Source organism: Haplochromis burtoni, unplaced genomic scaffold (genome assembly GCF_018398535.1).
Source record: "Haplochromis burtoni strain Fernald_Lab_line unplaced genomic scaffold, NCSU_Asbu1 Contig_655, whole genome shotgun sequence".
Lineage (NCBI taxonomy): Eukaryota > Metazoa > Chordata > Actinopteri > Cichliformes > Cichlidae > Haplochromis > Haplochromis burtoni.
The window spans coordinates 43552-65275 of record NW_024583016.1 but is presented as its reverse complement, the minus strand read 5'-3'; the positions used below and the strand labels follow the sequence as shown (position 1 = coordinate 65275).

At 41.4% G+C, this 21724-nt stretch overlaps 2 protein-coding genes across 4 annotated transcripts; one reads left to right on the top strand and one right to left on the bottom strand.

Annotated features, from left to right (window-relative positions):
* The first annotated feature begins 812 nt into the window (after nt 1-812).
* Nucleotides 813-6901, top strand: LOC102291012. The gene is made up of 4 exons (XM_005949345.3): nt 813-1741; nt 3137-3337; nt 3895-4105; nt 5313-6901. Exons 1-4 carry the CDS (start codon nt 985-987, stop codon nt 5563-5565), a joined length of 1422 nt encoding a protein of 473 aa, XP_005949407.1. The 5' UTR covers nt 813-984; the 3' UTR covers nt 5566-6901.
* A 111-nt stretch (nt 6902-7012) lies between these two features.
* LOC102290505 lies at nt 7013-20929 on the bottom strand. 3 transcript variants are annotated; one of them, XM_042215086.1, is made up of 20 exons: nt 20694-20929; nt 20149-20191; nt 19933-20060; nt 19293-19429; nt 19032-19201; nt 18192-18375; nt 17662-17915; nt 17493-17578; nt 17287-17348; nt 14697-14935; nt 13324-13513; nt 13207-13248; nt 12991-13114; nt 12343-12484; nt 12095-12259; nt 11914-11986; nt 9102-9700; nt 8861-8978; nt 8298-8367; nt 7013-7353 (listed from the first exon to the last, which is right to left on the bottom strand). In XM_042215086.1, the coding sequence occupies exons 3-20, from the start codon at nt 20054-20056 to the stop codon at nt 7025-7027; spliced, it is 3108 nt and encodes a 1035-aa protein (XP_042071020.1). In that variant the 5' UTR covers nt 20057-20060; nt 20149-20191; nt 20694-20929; the 3' UTR covers nt 7013-7024. The 3 variants fall into 3 exon arrangements, with proteins under 3 accessions (XP_042071020.1, XP_005949405.1, XP_005949406.1); XM_005949343.3 differs by lacking the exon at nt 20149-20191 and having other exon boundaries at nt 19933-20056; XM_005949344.3 differs by lacking the exon at nt 20149-20191 and having other exon boundaries at nt 12991-13111; nt 19933-20056.
* Nucleotides 20930-21724: the final 795 nt, after the last annotated feature.

Genomic DNA, 21724 nt, shown 5'->3' with positions numbered 1-21724 from the left:
TGAATTTCCGACCACATTCATTTTTTTGGGCCTGTTTCCATAAAATAAAGATTTTTTTCCCCCTAAATACAACATTCAACATACAAATACAACATTATGAGGACTAAAGCTCTGCTTGCAGATCAGTTTCCAGTATACCTGTTGAAACGAAATGATAATAATAATTTATAGAAGTCTTTTTTTTTTTTTTAGCAAGACTATAGAACTTGAAACTCGGGTTTCCGGTACGGATCCGTACCGGAAACCCGATCGGTACCCCGCATGCGCAAATCTTACGTCACTTCCTCTCTTTGCCAACATTGCGACATTCAATATATTTGAATGATACGGTTAGCGCCCAGTTAGCTCCTAGCATTTCTCAACAGCTCTGCCTCCTCTTCGACTGCCCGGGACATTTAAACAATGGATAATCCGTATACAAAGAAATTCATGCTTTTCTCCTCAACAGAGAGCGTCCCCCGATTGAGCAACAGCGCCGTAAAATAAGAAGAATGGCGCCTAATTACAGAGTTAATAATGCAGACTTTGTAATATCTCACGTGCAGATTCATCAGCCAGATGAAGTGTTTACTGACAATTGACAGTGATAGCGCACATCATCATCACTATTCCAACAACCCTCTCCTCACAGACAAGCATAAACACACTCTACTATCGCTAAATCAAATTTAACACACGTTTGTAATGACGCTAATTCAGTTTATAATAGGGTTTATTCGCTCGGTGGCGGTATCCTCGTACACTGGGGAGTACACTGCCATTAAACGAACAGAAGAAGAAGAAAACATCTGCACATGCGCAGTAAGGATCGGGGAGTCCTGATCCGTAACTATCTTTTTATTTTTCGTTTTTGTCTACATTGTACTGAAATGCTTCATTATTGCAAACATTTTAAGATATACTTGTTATTCTTAACATCTTAACAGATACTCTGACCCAGAACTATCGTAAAACGCTACGACCAGAAGTAGAAACCTTTCGCGCATGCGGGGTACCGATCGGGTTTCCGGTACGGATCGGGTAGTGACATTAACTATGGAACTGATACAGCTTTTGCCACCAGAAGTTTGGGTCTATGTTCTCAGCTACCTGAACACGGAGGAAAAACACACTGTCCGCTTCTGCTGCAAGCACCTAAAGAATCTCGTCGACCACCCGTCTCTGTGGAGAGACTACACGGTAGTGCTGTCCGACCTCCGACGTTATACGTACGGCTTCTGGGACACTTTAAACTACCGCAGTCTCACCCGAGTAACGGTGCGGCATTTGGGGCGCAAAGAGTGGCGACGCCTCGTGAAGTTCCTCCCGTCACTCTCCACCATTGTGTTTGTGGACGGAGGACGGCAGTATAAGGAGAAATACTTGGACGCCCTTTCCAGGTTCCCCGACCTGAGGGGTGTCGGGGTGCGAAACGCTATCTGGGACGAGCCGGTTCTGGGGCACAATCTGGCAGTCCAGCTGGGGAGGCGGCTGACTCAGTTAAGCGTGTGCAACGTCCGTCTGCCCAACACGGTGCAGTTCATCAACAGCGTGTCGCACCTGGTCAACCTGCGGTACTTGCTCTTCCACCAGCAGGGAGAGGGCTACGGGCTGGACACGGTCAGGCCGGTGCCCTGCAGTGTTTTCCACAACCTGCTTCTGAACCTGACCAAGCTCAAACACCTATCCTGGGGGATGAAAGGGGAGCCGCCGGAGCCCCTGCCAGATGATTATTTCAACCCAGCGGACCCGGACCAACCAGGTGAGTCTCGTCACTCATCCAACGGGAAACTGCTGTGGTATAGGCTATGAAAGCATCAAAACCAGGCTTTAGAGCTGGTAAGCCAAGAACTGTGCCATTGTCCTCAAGATTTTCTATGCTGTCCTTCACATCCATCAAGAGACCTAACGCACGTTGGTTCAGGAGGTCACTATTAACAAACCTTAAATATTCTAATATTGCACGTAGACATGCTCTAGCTTGTAAATTACATAAAAATGCCCTATTTGCAAACTTGCAACACCAGTAACACAATGCAGTGTGTTTAGGATAATGTTTATGACTATTATTTGTAAGTGTACATTATGTTACAGCATTACAAATCCCAGTACAGACGACGCTGAAGTTGCCACATAGCCCTGAGTTGTTCCTGGGAATTTGTCTAGGTTGAAACAACTTTTTGTAGAAGTGTGCTTTGCACCTGCACTCTTACACATAGACAAACCTTGAATGCAATCCGCGATCTAGCCTAATCACACGAACTACTGCTGGTCAGTTCACTTTACCTCAAATGACAATTTCAAATATTTGTTTAGTGACAGGGACAGCTTGTTTTAAACATGGCAGTGGAAAGGAAAATGACTCAAAATCCAAATTTTAGACTTAATTTAGTGTGTTGGAGAAATTTGTTTTCCAGCCACCGCAGTTTTGATACATATGGCCAATCTGCTGTGCTAGTATTACTGTATCTCGGTGCTGCATTTGACACAGTGGGCCTCATTGTCCACTGCATCAGCTTAAGCAGTGTGCGTTGTCTCCAAACGAGGGCCAGAGGGACGAGCGCAGCAACAATGGTAAGAACCAGGAGAAGAATGAAGCCAAACAGATTAGTTTGTGTAAATGCTTTTATTAAAAAGTATCCAGCATAATGAGATGGCTGTGCCACTATATCAACAAACTAACATATCCTGAAAGGGATGATTAAACAAAAGAAAAATACTTCTGCTGCCAAGCTGCAGATTAGGTCATGTACAAATAGTGACTAAAGACAAGTTTCCCTTACTGCATACTGCAGTGTTCTGTTTCTTACTTAATTGCTGCAACTTTTTCCCAACGTTTTATACTATTACAACTGCAGATGGTTTTATTTGCTGTGCAGCACTGTGGTCAAAGTCTGTGTCCACCTCCAGTCCTTGAGAGCCACTGTCCTGTAGCTTTTAGATGCATCCTTGTTCTGACACACCTGAATCAAATGAATGGCTTGTTACCAGGACTTTGCCAAACTTGATGGCATGCTGAAGAGGTAATCCAATCATTTGATTCACCTGTGTTGGAGTAGGGATGCATCTAAAAGCTGCAGGACAGTAGCTCTCGAGGACTGGAGTTGGACGCCCCTGTGCTAGGATATAGAAATAAACATACTTTTTGATCCTGCAGTGTTCTGCTACGGTGGCCCTGTGCTGACCACTCTGGAACTGGTGGATTACCCAGAAACCACCCTGTCAGAGAATGCGCTGAGAAGTCTCACCTCTCTTGAGTCGCTGGCCGTCAGGTACAGGTACATCAGAGAGGGCGTTGAGTGTCGCCTGCAGGCCTGGCTGAGTCCTCTGCAACACTTAAAATCTCTCACTATCATTGGTGAGTAACTCTGCTGTTCTGCAGTTTGTGTGGGTTTCTTTTAGTTGGTCTGGGACAACTGCATAATTGTTAGGCAACTAATATTTTTTGCGCAGGTTTAAAAAGCATCTTTCTGCATCGTTATATGCAGTTTATTTGGCAATGTCAGTGCATCTTAATTCCTGGTTTTCAAAGCAGAACTGAGCCTCAGGCTGGGGAAATAATAATAATAATAATAATAATGGATTGCATTTATATAGCTTTTCGAGACCCTCAAAGCGCTTTACAATTCCACTATTCATTCACTCTCACATTCACACACTGGTGGAGGCAAGCTACAGTTGTAGCCACAGCTGCCCTGGGGCAGACTGACAGAAGCGAGGCTGCCATATCGGCCACTCTGGCCATCACCAGTAGGCGGTAGTTGAAGTGTCTTGCCCAAGGACACAACGACCAAGACTGTCCGAGCCGGGGCTCGACCTGACAACCTTCCGACTACAAGATGAACTCCCAACTCTCGAGCCACGATCGCCCGAAATCCAAGTTTCTCCTTAACTTGCTGCTTTCTGTCCTTGTAGGTGGGAATTCTCTCACTACCTATACCACCACCATCCCACCCAGTGTGACCAGGCTGACGCTGCGAGTAGCCATAACGCTGAAAGACATGGACTCTATTGCACCTAAAGTCCCAGGACTGGAGCACCTTGACATTGAACAGAACCGCTCCAGTGGCAGTCTCTGCAGACGGATCCCTATGCTGTTTCCTCAACTCAAGACACTCAGGATACGGTGAGCCTTAGTTCATCCTAGTTTTTCTGCCTGGCAGTCTAAGCAGGAGAATGTTGATCAGACTGTATTATTTATCATAAAGTAAAGCATAATGTCTTCTCATTTGAGAACATTAGGTTTTTCCTTAAGAATGGCTAAAAACAAGTATTCAGTTATAAAACATTTTAGATTCATTTTCAACTAACAGATTATCCCATCAGATAATGAAAATTTGGGTTACCCAAAATTCTTTGGATAAATTTGGTCATTTCAAGATTTTGCAGGGAACTAATCTGTGGGGACAGCTTTCTGCAGTGAATGAACAGTTTGTTCTTTTTGTTTTTTTAAAATGTCTAATCCCTGTAATAAAATTATGTTTCAAGAAATGTAATGATCTAAGTAAGGGAAGATTTGGATAAAATCCCAGTGAAGAGGTCTCCACAAACTACTGTTAATTAAAAATGAAAATAAGCATTAATCAGTCATTTAAGAAATGCTGATTGTTTAAATGTGCACTTCTCTTCTATATAACCTGCCTCAAAATATACAGGGCACTAAAGCATCCATACATGATGAAATCTTAGTCCGTTCAGTGGTGATCGGATGTGGCAGTTTGATTTGTGCAAGTTGTTTCTTGTGTCCATCGGGAAGTCCCCCCTACAACTGCTCAGTTGGCATCAGCTATTTTAAATTAACTATAAGTTTGTTTGTTTTTTCCTGGAAAAAATTGTTTCCTGTTTTGTTTTTTGTTTTTTAAAGCTGCAGGCCTTCTTTTTCTTTTTTTTTTTTAGTATCTGTATAACAGGGTATGAGGTCCACATGACCCAAAGACCTACAATAGACCTATTAATAAGTAAATGAGGGTGGCAGTGGCTCAGGATGTGGATTGTCTTCCAATCAGAAAGTCAGTGGTCAGATTTCCATTGGGCAAGAATCTGAACCATGAGTTGCTTTGATGCCTTAATCAGGATGTGTGCGTGTGTAAGAGATGTTGGATTAAGGCGCCTGGGCATAGAAAAGCACTTGTATGGATGTGTGTGTGTTCGATTGGGTGAATGAGAGCTTTGAGTTCTCAGCTGGAGAAGAAAGGTGCTATTTAAGTACCAGTCCATTTACTGTTTAAAGACGTTTCAACAAGCAAACAAGAAAATGACCTTACTACAGTCCTATAAGATATTGTGAACCTGCTCTTGAGGTACGTTAACGAGTCCTGTCCTGTTTCCTGCAGATTTTTCCGCCGGGAACCAGAGAAAGACCTGCTGAGCCTCCACAAGCTGCGACACCTGGTGCGGCTGGAGCTGATCGTGGAGCGTTCGTTCATCCTCCGAGATTACCTCAACGGGCACCCTTGGCCGAGCCCATCTGTGCAGGAGCTGATCAGTGAGCTGCAGGAGCTGTCTGAGAACAGGATCACGGTCATAACAACGATGCGGCAAAGGAACCCACTGCGTGAATGTGACTGTGTGTGGGAAGGAGACTGAACGGGTGCGAGGCAGAAATGTGGGAATTAAGTTATTTTTCTTCCCAAAAGCACTGCATCAGAATGAGCAGTGTCAAGAAGACCTGAGGTAAGAGCCACCCGTTGTCTGAAGGCATATGAAGGCAGCCATGGATCAGGAGTACTGAAGGTCTTCTCGGTCATAAAGCTAATAAATAGGCCGAAATGTGACACTTTTTTTTTTTTTTTTGGCAACAAACAGAAGAGCAGAGTAGCAGTTGCATCATGTTATGTCTGGCTGGTTTGTAAAATGGTGCAACCCACAAACAAAATACGTTAGTTATGTGCATTGTTAAACGATGCCTTACATGCTCAGGCATGGTCTTTAAAGACATAAGAAGCTCTTAAATAATCAGATCTGTCAGTTTATTCCAGTTCCCAAAGTGACTGATTCAAGTAGCCTGTTTTGTTCTGTAAGATCTGACAGTACTGTTTACGTAATGTAACACATGAAGAACAGTAGCAGCAAGTCATGTTTTGAGAAGGCAGTTTACGTTGAAAACTCCTTAAAAGGTTCTTTCTTAAACAGAGTTGTGCTGGGATCAGCCTGTGTGTCTGACACATCTGTCAGAGGCAAACGTTTAGCTGTTGGGTCATCTGAGTTTTGCTTTCTGGATGAAAAATTAAAGATAGTTTGAAGAGCTGAAAAGACTCTAAAATAGGTTCATTATTTTAATAACTTAGATCTTTGTGTCCTTGACAGAAAAAATTAAACTGGGTAAGAGGACAAAAACCTCAGGATCAAAGTTGTCTAGTGGTCAAAATATTTTTGTTTTGAAACCATTACAATGAAATGTCAGGACCAGAAACGGCTTCTGTGTTACTGCAAAAACGCATTATTGTTACGTCCATTATTGTTACGTCCAGGTGACTTAATTTTTTTGATTTCAAATTGATCATTGCAATATTTGAGCTTTCAGGTTGTGTAAGCTAATTATTTCTTATTCATTTATTGCTTTTCAACAAGCCCTACAGTTATTTCTGAAGAGCAACATTTTTCTAAATGTCTGCAGATTTTTATTTTATTTTTTTTAGCTTTACAATTTGAATGTAGCAAGAAATGCAGAAGGGTTCGTTTTAAAAACTCCTTTGTTCAACAGGGTTAATGTTACATTTCTTTGCTGAGTGTTTTACTTTTATGGATGAATAAAAATTCATTAGAACATTTTTTTTCCTGTGATTTATACAATATGGAAGAGTCCTAAAAAATTGATATAGAACTTCCAACTGTTTTGAGTATTTTAGTCAAGATTCTGCAGAACTGTGATATTTGATGTGTTGTCTCTCCTTCATGCAGTAATTAAAATAGCTTGACCACAGCTGACCTTGTTGCAGATTTTATTAACAGGAAAATTCCACAACACTAGTTTAACCTTTACATGAGGGATGGAAGAAAGCCCAGATGAAGTACTGAATGTCCCACACTGATGTTAAGATGTACCTCAGAACTCCAGGAGCACAGATTGCGGCTCCACAGAGTTCAGGGCGATTTCTTGTTTCCGTCCATAGAGTCCATGTTCTACCTTTACACCTGCATTTGTGCACTTCGCTGAACCTGTCATGAGTTCTCTGCAGGCGGAGACCAGACTTGAGAAGAGCTGAGCACCCCACCACAGCTCACATCCACCCTTGTACTGCATCCTTCTGTTGGGTGCTGGCTTCCCAAGCAGGGAGTCTTGGGGGACAAATAAAATACTTCCAGGAAGATCCAGGAGGGACACACAATGCCCGGAATGTTTCCGGAAAAGCCTGGTAGTCATCAGAGTGTTGGCTGTTGAGGACACGGTGGAAAACGGACAAAGCCTTAGGCCACAAGATGGAAATCTGTTTGACTGTTACGTTTAGTTATACATAAATTTATCATCCTGTTAACATAAGATTACCCCTTAAATTCATATTATGTCCACCTTGCTTGGATCCCCCTTTGCCTTCAGACCTGGATTAATTCTTAGCATAAATTCAGGAAGGTGCTGGAAACATTCCTCACAGATTTTGGTTCATATTTGCATGCAAGCATCACACAGCTGCAGCTGATCCATAACATGAATCTCCAGTTCCACCTCATCCAATGAACTCAATGCTATGTTCAAGATACCAATTTAAGATGATCCGAGCTTTGTGACATAACACAATCGCACATGATCACGCTTTACTCATCAGGTGATGAGTAAAGCGTGATCACTAAAGGATGGACATGGTCAACAATAATACTCAGGTTGGCTGTGGTGTTTAAACAACACTCAGTTGGTACCAAGCAGCTCAGAGTGTGCCAAGATAAATATCCTACACTCACGCATGCACCACCCACACCAACCTGCAGGATCCACACTTTCATGTTGTTTACTGTCAGAATGTCACAGCAGAAAAACTCATCAGACCAGGCAATGCTTTTACAGTCTTCTGTTGTCTAAATTTGATCAGCCTGTGTGAACTGTAGCCCGAGTTTCCTTTTCTTAGCTGATAAGAGCAGTGAGCGTACATACTGTGTTTGAGTTGTTTGGATAACTTTTACATGTTTTGTGGGGGTTTTTTCAAAGTGCTGTTTGACACTTTTTTTTCCCCCCACTTTGGCTCAAAGACCAATTTCTGGATCTCTAAAAAATTTAAGGTGAGCAACTTTCAGTAGTTAATTTAAATTCATTTGTCTAAGCTGCTATTACCGTTTTCTGGTTATTAGCTACTGTGAGTCAGCTAACATGTGCAGCAGTAACTCACCCATCTCATTTGTCACATCTTCAGTGGCTCCATGAAAGAAACACACATAGACAACCAATCCCTGCTGAATCTAAGGAGAAGGAGGCACAGCATGGAAACAATAATAATTAATTGGGTACTTTACAGGATCGCACATAAAAACAGAGAAAGTCTCACGCATTAATGTTTTGTTAACCTCAAGTAAGCATTTACATTTCATTAATTATGAGAATAAAGTGCCACATTATGCCTCGTCCTTCAGCCTGTTACACTGTATATCCTTTCTGAACATGGAAAAGGTTTGAGTAGTCATAAACCTCAATATCCACACGCGATTGGGTTATACTCACCGAACAGTGTGTGACTAGACTGATTTAAATACAGTAGTTTTATGAGAACTGATTAAATTAATCCAGTAACTGTTAATAAACCATCACACAAAATATAACGTACTGTATTAATCAAATGTATGATAAAAGTACACCAAAATCCAAAGCAGGGGGCAGCAGGACATGATTATTACATTTCCACGACAAGACAAATACTTAATTAAATAAAATACATTGAAAAACAAACGCACCCACCTCTGCCCACTGAGCATCTGCTCCATCCACAGCAGGTTTGAGCTTAATCTTTGCGTGACTACACTGCTGAATGACAGTTCGGGCCTGAAGCCTGATGGGCCTATAAAAAACAGCTGAGCTGCTCGGACACACAAAAACAGACGACAAACCCATTAAACCACTGACAAACACCACCTGCCAGCAAAATCAGAATATGAAATAATGAAAATAGGTATAAAAAGACTGATATTTTGTACTGCACCTGTCAGCATTAGGCGAGGGTTTTGCAGTTTTTTCCACAGCAGAGCTACCGATGGTAAAGACAGGCCAGGGTTTGGTGCTCAGGGCCATCACAGGCTCCAGACCACTGCTAGAGCTCCATTTAGCTGAAGAATCTGCCTCTGGGCCTCTTTTCTTCTTCACTGTGCGCTGGACACTGCAATGACTTTGGATTTGTGTTGACAGATGTGCCTCTGGAGGACTTTTTTGACTTGGAGCCTGAATGTGCTGCAGTGGAGCATGCTGCTCTAAAACAAGCTGTGCTTGGATGCAGTGTTGTGTCCCATTGTTGCCCAGAGGGCTACTTGTTTTTTCCTGTTCTTGAGGCTGCGCAGGCTTCTCTGGCTGGGGATTTATCGGATTCTCTATCCTTTTTTGCTTCTTAGAGCTTTCAGGATCCTTATGTATTTCAAAATGCGAAGAAGTCATTCTCTTCATAGACAAGAGCTTTGTGACAGAGGGGATTTTGGGAGACCTGGGCTGTAAGTTGATGGGATTTTTCAGGTGAAGGAGGATGGGAATTTTGGGCTGAGGATTATCGTGAATTTCAGTCTGGGAGGACAAACTGGAAGAAGGTTCATCCTACAAGTGAGATGGGAGACAAAGTCAGTTCAACTTCACAACTTACATACAACATAATTAAGGAGGTGGCAGAGCATGAGCTAGTTCTTTACTAGAGGCTGAACTGTTACTGTTTCGTTCTTCTAGAAACAACTCGTGCTACCTGCAGCCATTTATCTGAGCTCTGGTATCTAAGTAACTTCTGTTTCATAAAATGTGCATGCATAGAATCATCTGTCTAATCTTAATTAAAAAATACTGCCAGCTGCCAGTGCTAGCCCTCAGCCTCCTAGCAGATACACCAATGGTATCAATTTCAAAATCCTACGCTGGCTCGTTCTTAAGTTATCACATTCACAAGATTTTCAGAAAAGCTGACCAGCGACAGATTTGATCTTGTCTGAGATTTTTAGAACAGCTTCTTTTTCCTCTAGAATTTCTTCAACGAACTGCTGCAGAATTATCAAATCAAGATTTTTGAGTGCCGTACTCATCTTTTATGAGGTTTCTGATTTTTATCCAGTGATTGCTGGATGGAAAGGCCAATTAGCTTGAAGCAGCCCAACAACTGAACAGCTCCAACACAAGAAAAACTTGGATCCCAAGACAAGCTGACAGATTATTTTTCTTCTTTTTTTTTAATAAAAATGTTTGTACCAGGCATAGGAGACTGATGATGTCACGAAATTGCTTCCTATATGAGCATTTTGACTGCCACTGTGTTGTTGTGTTTTTTTGGACCCAAAAGCTACCAATATCCAAATGGATGTTGAAATAAACACACAAAAAAATCAACCACCATAAATAGAGTGGCTTGCAAAAGTATTCGGCCCCCTTGAACTTTTCCACATTTTGTCACATTACAGCCACAAACATGAATCAGTTTTATTGGAATTCCACGCGAAAGACCAACACAAAGTGGTGCACACGTGAGAAGTGGAACGAAAATCATACATGATTCCAAACATTTTTTACAAATAAATAACTGCAAAGTGGGGTGTGCGTAATTATTTGGCCCCCTAAGTCAATACTTTGTAGAACCACCTTTTGCTGCAATTACAGCTGCCAATCTTTTAGGTTTGTCTCTACCAGCTTTGCACATCTAGAGACTGAAACTCTTGCCCATTCTTCTTTGCAAAACAGCTCCAGCTCAGTCAGATTAGATGGACAGCGTTTGTGAACAGCAGTTTTCAGATCTTGCCACAGATTCTGGATTGGATTTAGACACCAGACAGGTCAGGGATAAAGTTACTGAGAAATTTAAAGCAGGCTTAGGCTACAAAAAGATTTCCCAAGCCTTGAACATCCCACGGAGGGCTGTTCAAGCGATCATTCAGAAATGGAAGGAGTATGGCACAACTGTAAACCTACCAAGACAAGGCCGTCCACCTAAACTCACAGGCCGAACAAGGAGAGCGCTGATCAGAAATGCAGCCAAGAGGCCCATGGTGACTCTGGACGAGCTGCAGAGATCTACAGCTCAGGTGGGGGAATCTGTCCATAGGACAGCTATTAGTCGTGCACTGCACAAAGTTGGCCTTTATGGAAGAGTGGCAAGAAGAAAGCCATTGTTAACAGAAATTCATAGGAAGTCCCGTTTGCAGTTTGCCACAAGCCATGTGGGGGACACAGCAAACATGTGGAAGAAGCTGCTCTGGTCAGATGAGACCAAAATGGAACTTTTTGGCCAAAATGCAAAATGCTATGTGTGGCAGAAAACTAACACTGCACATCACTCTGAACACACCATCCCCACTGTCAGATATGGTGGTGGCAGCATCATGCTCTGGGGGGGCTTCTCTTCAGCAGGGACAGGGAAGCTGGTCAGAGTTGATGGGAAGATGGATGGAGCCAAATACAGGGCAGTCTTGGAAGAAAACCTCTTGGAGTCTGCAAAAGACTTGAGACTGGGGCGGAGGTTCCCCTTCCAGCAGGACAACGACCCTAAACATAAAGCCAGGGCAACAATGGAATGGTTTAAAACAAAACATATCCATGTGTTAGAACGGCCCAGTCAAAGTCCAGATCTAAATCCAATCCAGAATCTGATCTGAAAACTGCTGTTCACAAACGCTGTCCATCTAATCTGACTGAGCTGGAGCTGTTTTGCAAAGAAGAATGGGCAAGAGTTTCAGTCTCTAGATGTGCAAAGCTGGTAGAGACAAACCTAAAAGACTGGCAGCTGTAATTGCAGCAAAAGGTGGTTCAAGGAGCTAAAGCTTTGGCAAACCCACCACTGTGTCCTTGGAATTCACTGTCAGCTGCTCCTCTGCATCACCATCACTATCAGTATCCTCATCATTCGCACTGCCAACATGCAGACAGAGAGAGAAGAGCAGGTAGATATTAGACATAAAAATGGGGAAACCATATCAACAGTTCACTAGTACTTTTAGATACTAAGATAGAAATTACCTGTCTAAGTCGTGAGATGTCAGTTCCTGTAGTTGAGCTGATGTCTGAACCGCTAAACCTCTCGCCTCTGCTTGGTGATTCGGTTTCTTCGTCTTCTTCATGCTGCACTGAGAGCAGTTGTTGATCCACTGCACAACATCAGGCCTCATGGTTCTCCAGAAGTATCTGTAAGAAAGTTCAAAACCTGAGACCGTGTTGATGATTCTGACTGAAACGTGTCACTAACGAGAAACAGCGCGAGGGGAAACCTCTCATTCAGCAGTCTGAGACACTTGTTGACGTCGAGGTGGTTGAGCTCGTTGTGATAGTCCACCAGCGCGGTTTCAACCTGCTGCCTGTTCCTCAGAACCAAACGCATTTGGTCTCCCTTCACCGTATGAAGAACACCGTCTGGGAAAGCAGTGGTAGGGTAAATGTTACAGCACAGTGTGAAACACACTAATTGACACCTTTGTCTTTCCAGTTATGTTTGAGCAGAGGCACAAGTGCCATTGTGTATATTGTATCATTATTTTGGATTTTTGCTGGAGCTGGAGCCTATCCCAGCTGTCATGGGGCGAGAGGCGGGGTACACCCTGGACAGGTCGCCAGTCTGTCGCAGGGCTCTAATTTAAAATATGACTCATACAAAGATGAAGAACAGAAATCTGAAGCTGTACATTAGCATAATGGGTTCTATTTTTATTAAGGAGTTTTTTCCCACCACCCTTTTTAAAGTTTGTGTTCCCAGCAGTGCATAGTATAAAATATTTACATTCTTTTCCTAAATAATATTGAAATTAAAACTCCTTTGTTATGCATACCTGCATGCCTGTGTTTTATCATGGAAAATGCACTACACAGGCATTATTAGTATTTTGTTTTTAGGAGTTTTGAACACACAGATTTGTACGAACCTTTAATGGCAAACTTCTTGCAGAACCTCCTAAAGGTGTTCTTTTCTACATAGTTCAGTCCAGGTGGGTAAGTGCGTTTGGTAAGGTAGAGCTCCACAGCATCGTACTTGGCAAAAATGGCCTGCTAACACAGAGACGTAGATCATGTAAATACATATGGTTCATGAATCTCTGCAGCAAATAAAATTTTGTCAACCTGACAAATCTAAAACATACCTCCTCCCCCACCGCAGACTGGCTCGCCCCTCTGGATGGGACCTTTGGAGGAAACAGATCAGTTATTAGAATTGTGACACTGTTGCATTAATAATACTAAGTAACTGTGATGCTCACTGCGGAGTCCGTGTGGACCGAGAGTGCAGGCACAGCATCTGGATTTAGGGTGATGACCTCCCCACTATGGCTGAAACAGTCGTCAGTGAAATGTATCGAACAAATGGAAGACCGGAGCCGAGGATGCCAGTTTGGACGGCCGGTAGCCTTCAACCACTTTGCCAACAGAGTTGCATTGTGAAGAGGAAACCTAGGGTAAAATATTAATGATGAAGAAGTACGCACACTTTACCAAAGCACATTGAAGTCACAGCTACATGATTAATATGGGTTTAAGGGCAGGCCTTTAGCCTTATTTGGGGTATGGCATTAAGTAGCCAAGAAGCTGTCAGAGTACACCGATCAGGCATAACAATATGACCACCTGTCTAACAAAGTGTTGGTACCCCTTTTGCTGCCAAGACAGCTCTGGCTCATCAAGGCATGGACTCCACTAGGTCCCTGTAGGTGTGCTGTGGTATCTGGCATCAAGATATTAGCAGCAGATCCTTTAAGTGCTGTAAGTTTTAAGGTGAGCCCTCCACGGATCCGACTTGTTTGTCCAGCACATCCCACAGATGCTTGGTTGGATTGATTGAATCTGGAGACCAAGTCAACACCTCAAAGCTATTGTGCTCTTCAAACCTTCCCTGAACAATATTTGGGCATCCTTGTGCTGCAAAAGCAACATCAATTCTTAAGTGTACCAATTATATTCAGTCAAATGCACCATTACTGATTTCTAATGTATAATGGTCCAAAACCTATAGCACAAAAACTAATATTTATTGGGGTTTTTTGTCCTTTCAAGAACAAAGTAAGATATAGAAGTGGTTAAAATGGTTCTATTATGTTCTCCATGCTTCAAATTTCAAAAACACAAACTAAATTATCTTATTCTGGCTCAGGGCAGGTTCATCTTATAGCTAAAACAAAAGCAGCAGCTTATCAATAACAACTTCTCTAAAACCCAGTTTAATTTTCTGATCGACCATCTTCCAAATGCACTTGGTATAAACATAAGCAAAACTCTGTATACTCTGTGCATGTACTTTAGCTGTAGCAGATAAACCTATTTAAAAAAAACAGCTCAACATATAAGTATGAAATAAAAACATTGCTGACCCAGCAGTTAGCTTAAACGCCTGATCTTTTAACTTAGAGGGATAACATCTGCCTTTGTGACATCACATTCATGATAAAATAACAGAAATGAGCAAAAATAAAGCATAATCTGCACACTAAACTCTCACCAGAACAGGAGCGAACACCGTATGTTTTATCGCAGAAGTCCTAAAGGTTTTAGGACTATTATTTTTTCATTAATTAATTCTGTGTTTCTCTGTTTACTTTATAGTATAAGCAGCAAACAATCAAGAAAAAACGATTCATACTTGTGGAAGGTGAGGCCCAGGCGTCTCTCTACTGGTCCACAACAGTTTGTGCACCCAAGAACACTGCAGCGCATCCACTTCCTCTTGGTTCTGTTAAGGCAGGTTTGGCAGTTGGCGATCCAACTAGCCAGGTCTCGAGTCATGCTGCCCCAGTGGAAGTGCTTTGAAATTTCTTGCTGGCAGACCCCCTGACCATAGTGGCCCTTGCTGTCATGAAACTCTCGCAGGATTGAGTTTACCTGGGATCAAAAGGAAGCACAGTTGGTTAGCAAAGCATGGTTGGATATTTAATAGTATTTGTAAGACCATTATGCAAATTACAGATCACATAAGACTTATGTGATCATGCAATGTCAGTCTGAGTAATAGTTGAGGCATGGGCTGAGGAAAGATGTGCAAATAGAGATGTTAACAGTATTTAAAAAATCCTGGATTTTGGAGCTCTTAGGAGGCTTCCTCCAACAACACGAAGACACCTTAATGCTCACTGCAAAAAGGACATTGGTGTAGTGCTCCAGGTGCAAAGGTGACAGAACCAAGTGGCCCATACAGAATCAGAATACTTTATTAATCCCCGAGGAAATTATGTGGGTTACGGTTGCTCCAAGGCAGTAACAGTAACAGACTAAGCCATTTAAACAATACAGTATGTTACAGATTTTACTAATTTAAAAAGATAGCGCTAATATATACAAATCACTCAATTATAAATATCAAGAAGTAACAGAGATCATTATAAATAAATATCAATAACTCACAAGAATATTACAGAGTAGAAAAGAGCATGTGCAAAAAGAGTGTAACTATTGCAGTGTTTACAGTGTATTAGATGGAGGAGTTGTACAGGGAGATGGCCACAGGCAGGAATGATTTCCTGTGTCGTTCAGTGGTGCTTTTTGGTAATCTCAGTCTCTCACTGAATGTGTTCCAGCCAGCACGTCATGGAGTGGGTGGGAGGTATTGTCCACAGTGTTGGGGAGTAACGGAATACATGTACCGCCGTTACGTATTTAAAATACAAAATATGAGTAACTGTATTCCGTTACAGGTACCGTTTAAAAAGGTGGTATTCAGAATACAGTTACTTTGTTGAAATAAATGGATTACATGGCGGTACTTTCCTGTTTCATATTGTGGCGGGTCAGGACTGTTTCGGTTTTGTTTGACAGTAGTTCCAGGCGGCAGCGTTGTGGTTGCTATGGTTACAGGGTGACCCTCTCGCTCTGCGTGTTTCCTGAGTGAGAGAGCGGCTTTTTGTTGTGCTCAAAATGCAGAATGTAGCATCATGGGCAGTGTAGTCCGTGCTGCAGGGAGAATGGACTGCCATACTCGTTATGTGTCTGTGAGTGCGAGGTGGGAGAAAAAGTGAAGTGGAAAGGTACGAGTTGTCATCGAGGAAAAACGGGAGCTGGAAGCATGTAAATATAATAATAACCACTGCAGCCAAGAAGAGTGCCTGACGAGCCCAGTTGTAAGTAAGCTATTAAAACTCTGTACGCTTTGTTCATGTTTTCCGAAACAATAAGTTCCGTTGGAGCAGCCTTTCAACGCCTCTCTCTGTCTCTCGCAAGCAGAGTTGACCCACACAACAAAGTAGAGCTATTTTTCGGCTACGAGCCCGACACGAACCCATATTATTCAGAGGTCCCTTTACTACGGTTTGGAGCCGCGGACCTTCAGTAACAGTAATAAATCACACAGCAATAGTACATTCACGTTGTTGTAAAAAGCATGATAATATGTTAAGTAATCCGAAGTATTCAGAATACGTTACTGTCATTGAGTAACGTAACGGAATACGTTACAGAATACATTTTGGGGCATGTATTCTGTATTCTGTAATGGAATACATTTTAAAAGTAACCTTCCCAACACTGATTGTCCAGCATTGTCTTTATCCTGGACAACATCTGCCTCTTAGACACCAGAGAAGCATCCACCTGCATCATTGTCAGCATGTCACCCAGGAGGTTTGGCCTCATGGGGTTGAATGCACTGGAAAAGTTAAAAAACATGACCCTCGCAGTGCTCGCTGGCTAGTACGGATGGGTGCAGACACGATTGAGCAGGTAGATGGTGGCGTTGTCAACGCAAACTGAAGAGGATCCTGATGTGGTCTGACTATGAGTCGGAGCTGGCCCATACAGGACCACAACCTGCAGAAAACGGGGACCTGCCAGCTCACACAATCTCAGAGGGTCATGAGAAGAGCAGCAGATGAAGTGATGAGGGTCAGATGAAATTAATGGCTGATTGTTTTGTTTGATTCCATTTATAACTGCTGAACGAATTTTCATTGTTGTTAGCTTCTGCAAGAACTAAATAAAGAATATAACCTGTACTTAAAGTGAAAATCTCTTCTCCTTAAAGTATTTTTTAAAGAGTTTTAAGATGCCATTATCCTCTCCTCAGTGATGTAAAGATACAGATTAGTTGATGGTTTTAACCAGTTGTGTTTAGTCTCTGAAATTAACACGTCTAGATGTGTTATAATAAGGCGTAAACTGTCATAAAACAAAGTGTTTCCTCCGCTGACCACTGACCACCAGCACAAAAGGTCTTCATTTGAAATCTGTAAGCTAGCAATTACCTCCTCTCTGCTGCGTGGCACGCTGAGAGGTCGAGAAGCCCGTGTGTACATCAGCACTCCATCTTAAAAAGAAAAGACATATTTCTAAAGTTTGACTATGAACATTTCAGCACCTTTATAAATGATTTAATGTGTTCCTTTAGAGCACTGAAGCAGTCAAATAAAAATGAGTATTGCTTGTTGTGTTTAAAACCCTTTCCACTCACCTATTAGGCCAAAGCGCTTGGCCATCCTTTTTAAGGCACTTCTATTTTTCTTGCTTTGCGTTGGTAAAATCCTGTGGCTCAGATATCTAAAGTATGCAAAAGAAAACATGCTAATTTAAACGAACATGCGTCACATGGGTGTGAAGTTTTCGTGTCATCAAACACATACCTGACGACATGGTTGTACGTGGTGAAAGTTGGCTCAATGACAGTCTTCCTCCTTGTGTGCTCCTTCACTGTCTGGACTGCGGTGGAGTCTGGAGCTGACGAGCAGTACTGGTGTTCCTGCAGCTCCATAGGGGTTTCCGACTGATCAGTGGCTGGATGAGGGGGCGTTTCGGTTTCGGTATTAGCAGCAGCTGCAGAGATGAGGTCTTCCAGCGTGTTGGAAAGCAGGACTTCCTCATCTGAAGGAATGGGCACCTGAAAGGCACATAGGTTTACCTGATCAGCTCTGAGAACTAACTCAAGTCCACACTCTTAGTACGCTTCTGCAGGACTGGATGGGAAAAAAGCACTATTGCCTAATTCTGTTAAAGTTTCTGAAAGCACTGCAAATTTTGTAATGAAATGAGTAAATATGCAGGTCCAAACACTAAGAAGAATGAAGTGAGTAAAAAAAAAACCCCAAAAGTAAATCCGCAGACTTGCTAATTACAATTGACATGTTTTTAATGTGCTCTCAGTCTTTTGTGTCACCTCCTCATCGGGCATGATGCTGGGTACAGCATCTGATGATAGTGTCGGCTGACCGTCCTCATTCAGGGTATAGCAGGATGGGTCAAAGTGTCGGGAGCAGATGTAGGAGTTTGAGCGCAGCGAGCCTTCATCCCTCTGCGCAACTGTCAGCCATTTCTGCCGCTGCTCGGGGTCCTTTGGAAACCTGCAGATGCACAAAGGCCAGTTTTGCTTTGGAGAACTTACAGAGAAAGCTGAACAAAAGCTAAGTCTGCCTGTGGTGTACCACAAGGCTCCATTTAAGGTCCACTATAGTTCTAAGTAAGCTTTATTAGCCCTCTGCTATCTCTGCTTGTAATTTAAAAAGTGCCAAACAAATCAGTTATTTTCTTAGCATGCTTAATACCATGTCTCTTGGGAAATTAAAATCCTCCCCGCGGTTAAAACATTACATATGAAAAGAACTGCCTGAAATCTGACCTCTTCTGGCTGACTTTATCTCTAGATCTCTCTCACATCTTCATATCTTTAAAATGTGTATTGACTGGAAAAAGTTCTTATTTGTCAATTTATACACACATAACACAAATTACGGCAAATTATGGCAACCTGTCATTCACATATTATTACAACATGAATGGTAAGTTCTGTTTTAGTTATTCAATCATTCTTTGTGCAAAATACAATTTTTTTGTTTTAGATCTGAGACAATTGGGCCCAGTGTGTAACACCAAGCATCAAGAACACAATATTTTTGGCTGATAATCAGAACAAACTTTACCAAGAAAAAAAAAAAAAGGCTTTTTTTGTTGTTTTTAACTTAAAGCAAACAAACAAATAAAAAAAACATGTAAACCTGACCTGTGGAAGGTGGTCTCAGGGTGTATGTAACTGGAAGAATCACAACCATAAACCAGGCAAAACTGGACGCGCAGATTAGCTAGCTCTTTAGTAGGTTGATTCTGGCAAACGTCACAAGCCTTTATCCAGTTCTTCACGGCCGCAGTCACTCCAACCCAGTAATACATCAGCTGGATGGACAAGATTTAAAACACTTTTCTATGAATAGCCTTAATTTGAACCATTTTGGTGACTTAAAGAACACACCTCATTTAAACTCACCATTATTTCCCTTACTGCCCGTTCCCGGCGCGCATGGTTGTTGTTATTGTGGTATTGTATCAGGATCTCACGTATTTCTTCGTCACTCCTAACGACACGGAGGAGGCGGCCTCGATAAGACCGCCACAAACAGCCATCTGGAGGTTTGAGCATTCAGCAACATTCCTAATAAGTGACTGAAAGGCTATATTCAGTGCAGTGCTTTCTCTCATGCATTATCCAGGTGATCTACAAAATGTTCATGGGTGTATGAACATTGGGTAATTCATAGATTCTGAAGATGTGACGTTACTGGAACAACTTTTGTGGCAATGGTTCAATGGTTTTCAATCCATACATTTTAATATTTAACTAGCTATTCAAAATTTCAACTTAAAATGATCTAAAAACATATCAGAAATTTTACTTCCACCTAAATGTAGCACAATGAATTATATATAAATTTTAGTCACAACAGTAGTAGTAGTAGTTCTCGCAGCAAAGCACCATCTTGTGGTCAATATAGGTATTACACCAAACTGAGCACAGGGTCACAGCGCTGGCTAAACTTCAATTAATGTCTCTTCAACACCATACAAACATTTTGTTTGATGCTGCCAAACATTGAGAACTGTTTTTGTGTGTGTAACATCTACTGTACCTTTGTATGTAAACTTTTTGCTATCTTTAGAGAGAAGCTTTTTCCAGCTTTTTGATGTATTTACTTGAAACTTTCCTGTCAGTAAATAATGCTCCAAACAATCCAGAAAGGCATAAGAGGGCATCTGCAGGTGGAAAAGTGGGAAACAAAGACAGAGAGGTTAAGAAAGGTGATTTAAAACTTTAACAATCACAAAATATTATTGCAATTACAAGCTTTGCCTTCTGTGATGACAAATCAATTGAAATCAATTTTTGGTCTGTATTTTGGACAGAAGAAGTCAATTAAAGACATCACTATAGGAAAATATGAGTACATGATAACGTTTTGTTGTAATAAATGATATCCAAGAAAATGCAGGTACATACTGAACAATAGTAAGTTAAAATGTTTCATTAAATACTGTAAATTTAAATGGCAAGTTCACAATGGTCTGTCAATTATGAACTAAATATGAATTTTCTCTCTTTCTTGGTGCGTATGATTAAATAACTGGTATTCTGTCAAAAATGTGTTGACTCACTTTGGCTTTTTGGCGGTGGTTTATTTAAAACAAGCAATTAACATTTAGTTACTGTTAATCAATTAGTTCACTGACAAGTATAAAAATAAAAAAATAAAAAGTAAATGCCGAGAGGTTTGTAATAAAAAAACGTAGTCTTATATTTAGGCCTGCTCTTGTGGCGCGCACATGCGCAAATGTAAACCGACATTATTTTAATTCTGGAAACGTGTCGTGAAATAAGCAGACGTTTCCCTACCTTAGATCATCTTTCGTCTATTCGACACAAATCCTCGTTACACCGGTTCCAACTTTTAACATAAATTCTACTGCAAGTACTTATTTTTCCCACAGATTTCTTCAAATAATTAAATCTTTTTCTTTCAAATTATCTGAATTTATACATACGTGCTCTAAAGAAACATATTTTAAGAGCAAATTAATAGCTAACTGTGGCGTTTAGTTCCGTACAAACTTGTCCCGCAGTAATAATCTTTCACGTTCCGGTATGGATAATTTCAAAATAAGGGTTATTACGTTTGTCATTTATTTTTTCATTTCATTTTATTTTATTTTTTAAGTAATTAGCCCTTAAAAAACGAAAAGTGCATTTTTTTTCATGTTCGCGAAACAATTACAAGTATTATGTTGATCGCAGGGACTGAGTCATGCCAAGTATTCTATAGTAATAAATTACATTATAATGATATATTTAATTCAAAAACGATTTATATGATATTTTTGAACAAACAACAATAAGTTGAATCAAATGAGTAAGCTATACCAAAAAACCCCAACGTTTTACGGATGGGTAGTGATGGGAAGAAAATACATATATAAAAGAAAATAAAGTACACTTATAAAACTATTTCTTGAATGGTAGTCGTTTGTTTGCGTTTTCAGTGCTTTTATTTTCACAGGAAATAATTTTAACGGAAGTTTAATTGCTGTCACATGGTCATCACTTGACAGAAGAATGTTTTGACACAGGTTGCAGAAGCTGCCGTAACCCAAGCTTACTGAGTGTAGCTCACTTCCGTTCTCTGACAGAAACAAGAGCGCCCCTCGCAACTCCGGAGGACGCATTGCTCTCTCTGCAAGACCAGAGTCATGTGATCGTGACGAATAAGTCTAAGTAAGTAAATGATACTTCCAGCCATCAAGGAGCAAGGGCAGAGGAACTAGTTTCCACCAGACGGGGACAAAGATCAATGCTCGTTTTTAATGCAGTACTGCCAAACCCACAGCCATCCAATATTGATTCTCTGCATTATTCTGAAGTCGTTCCAC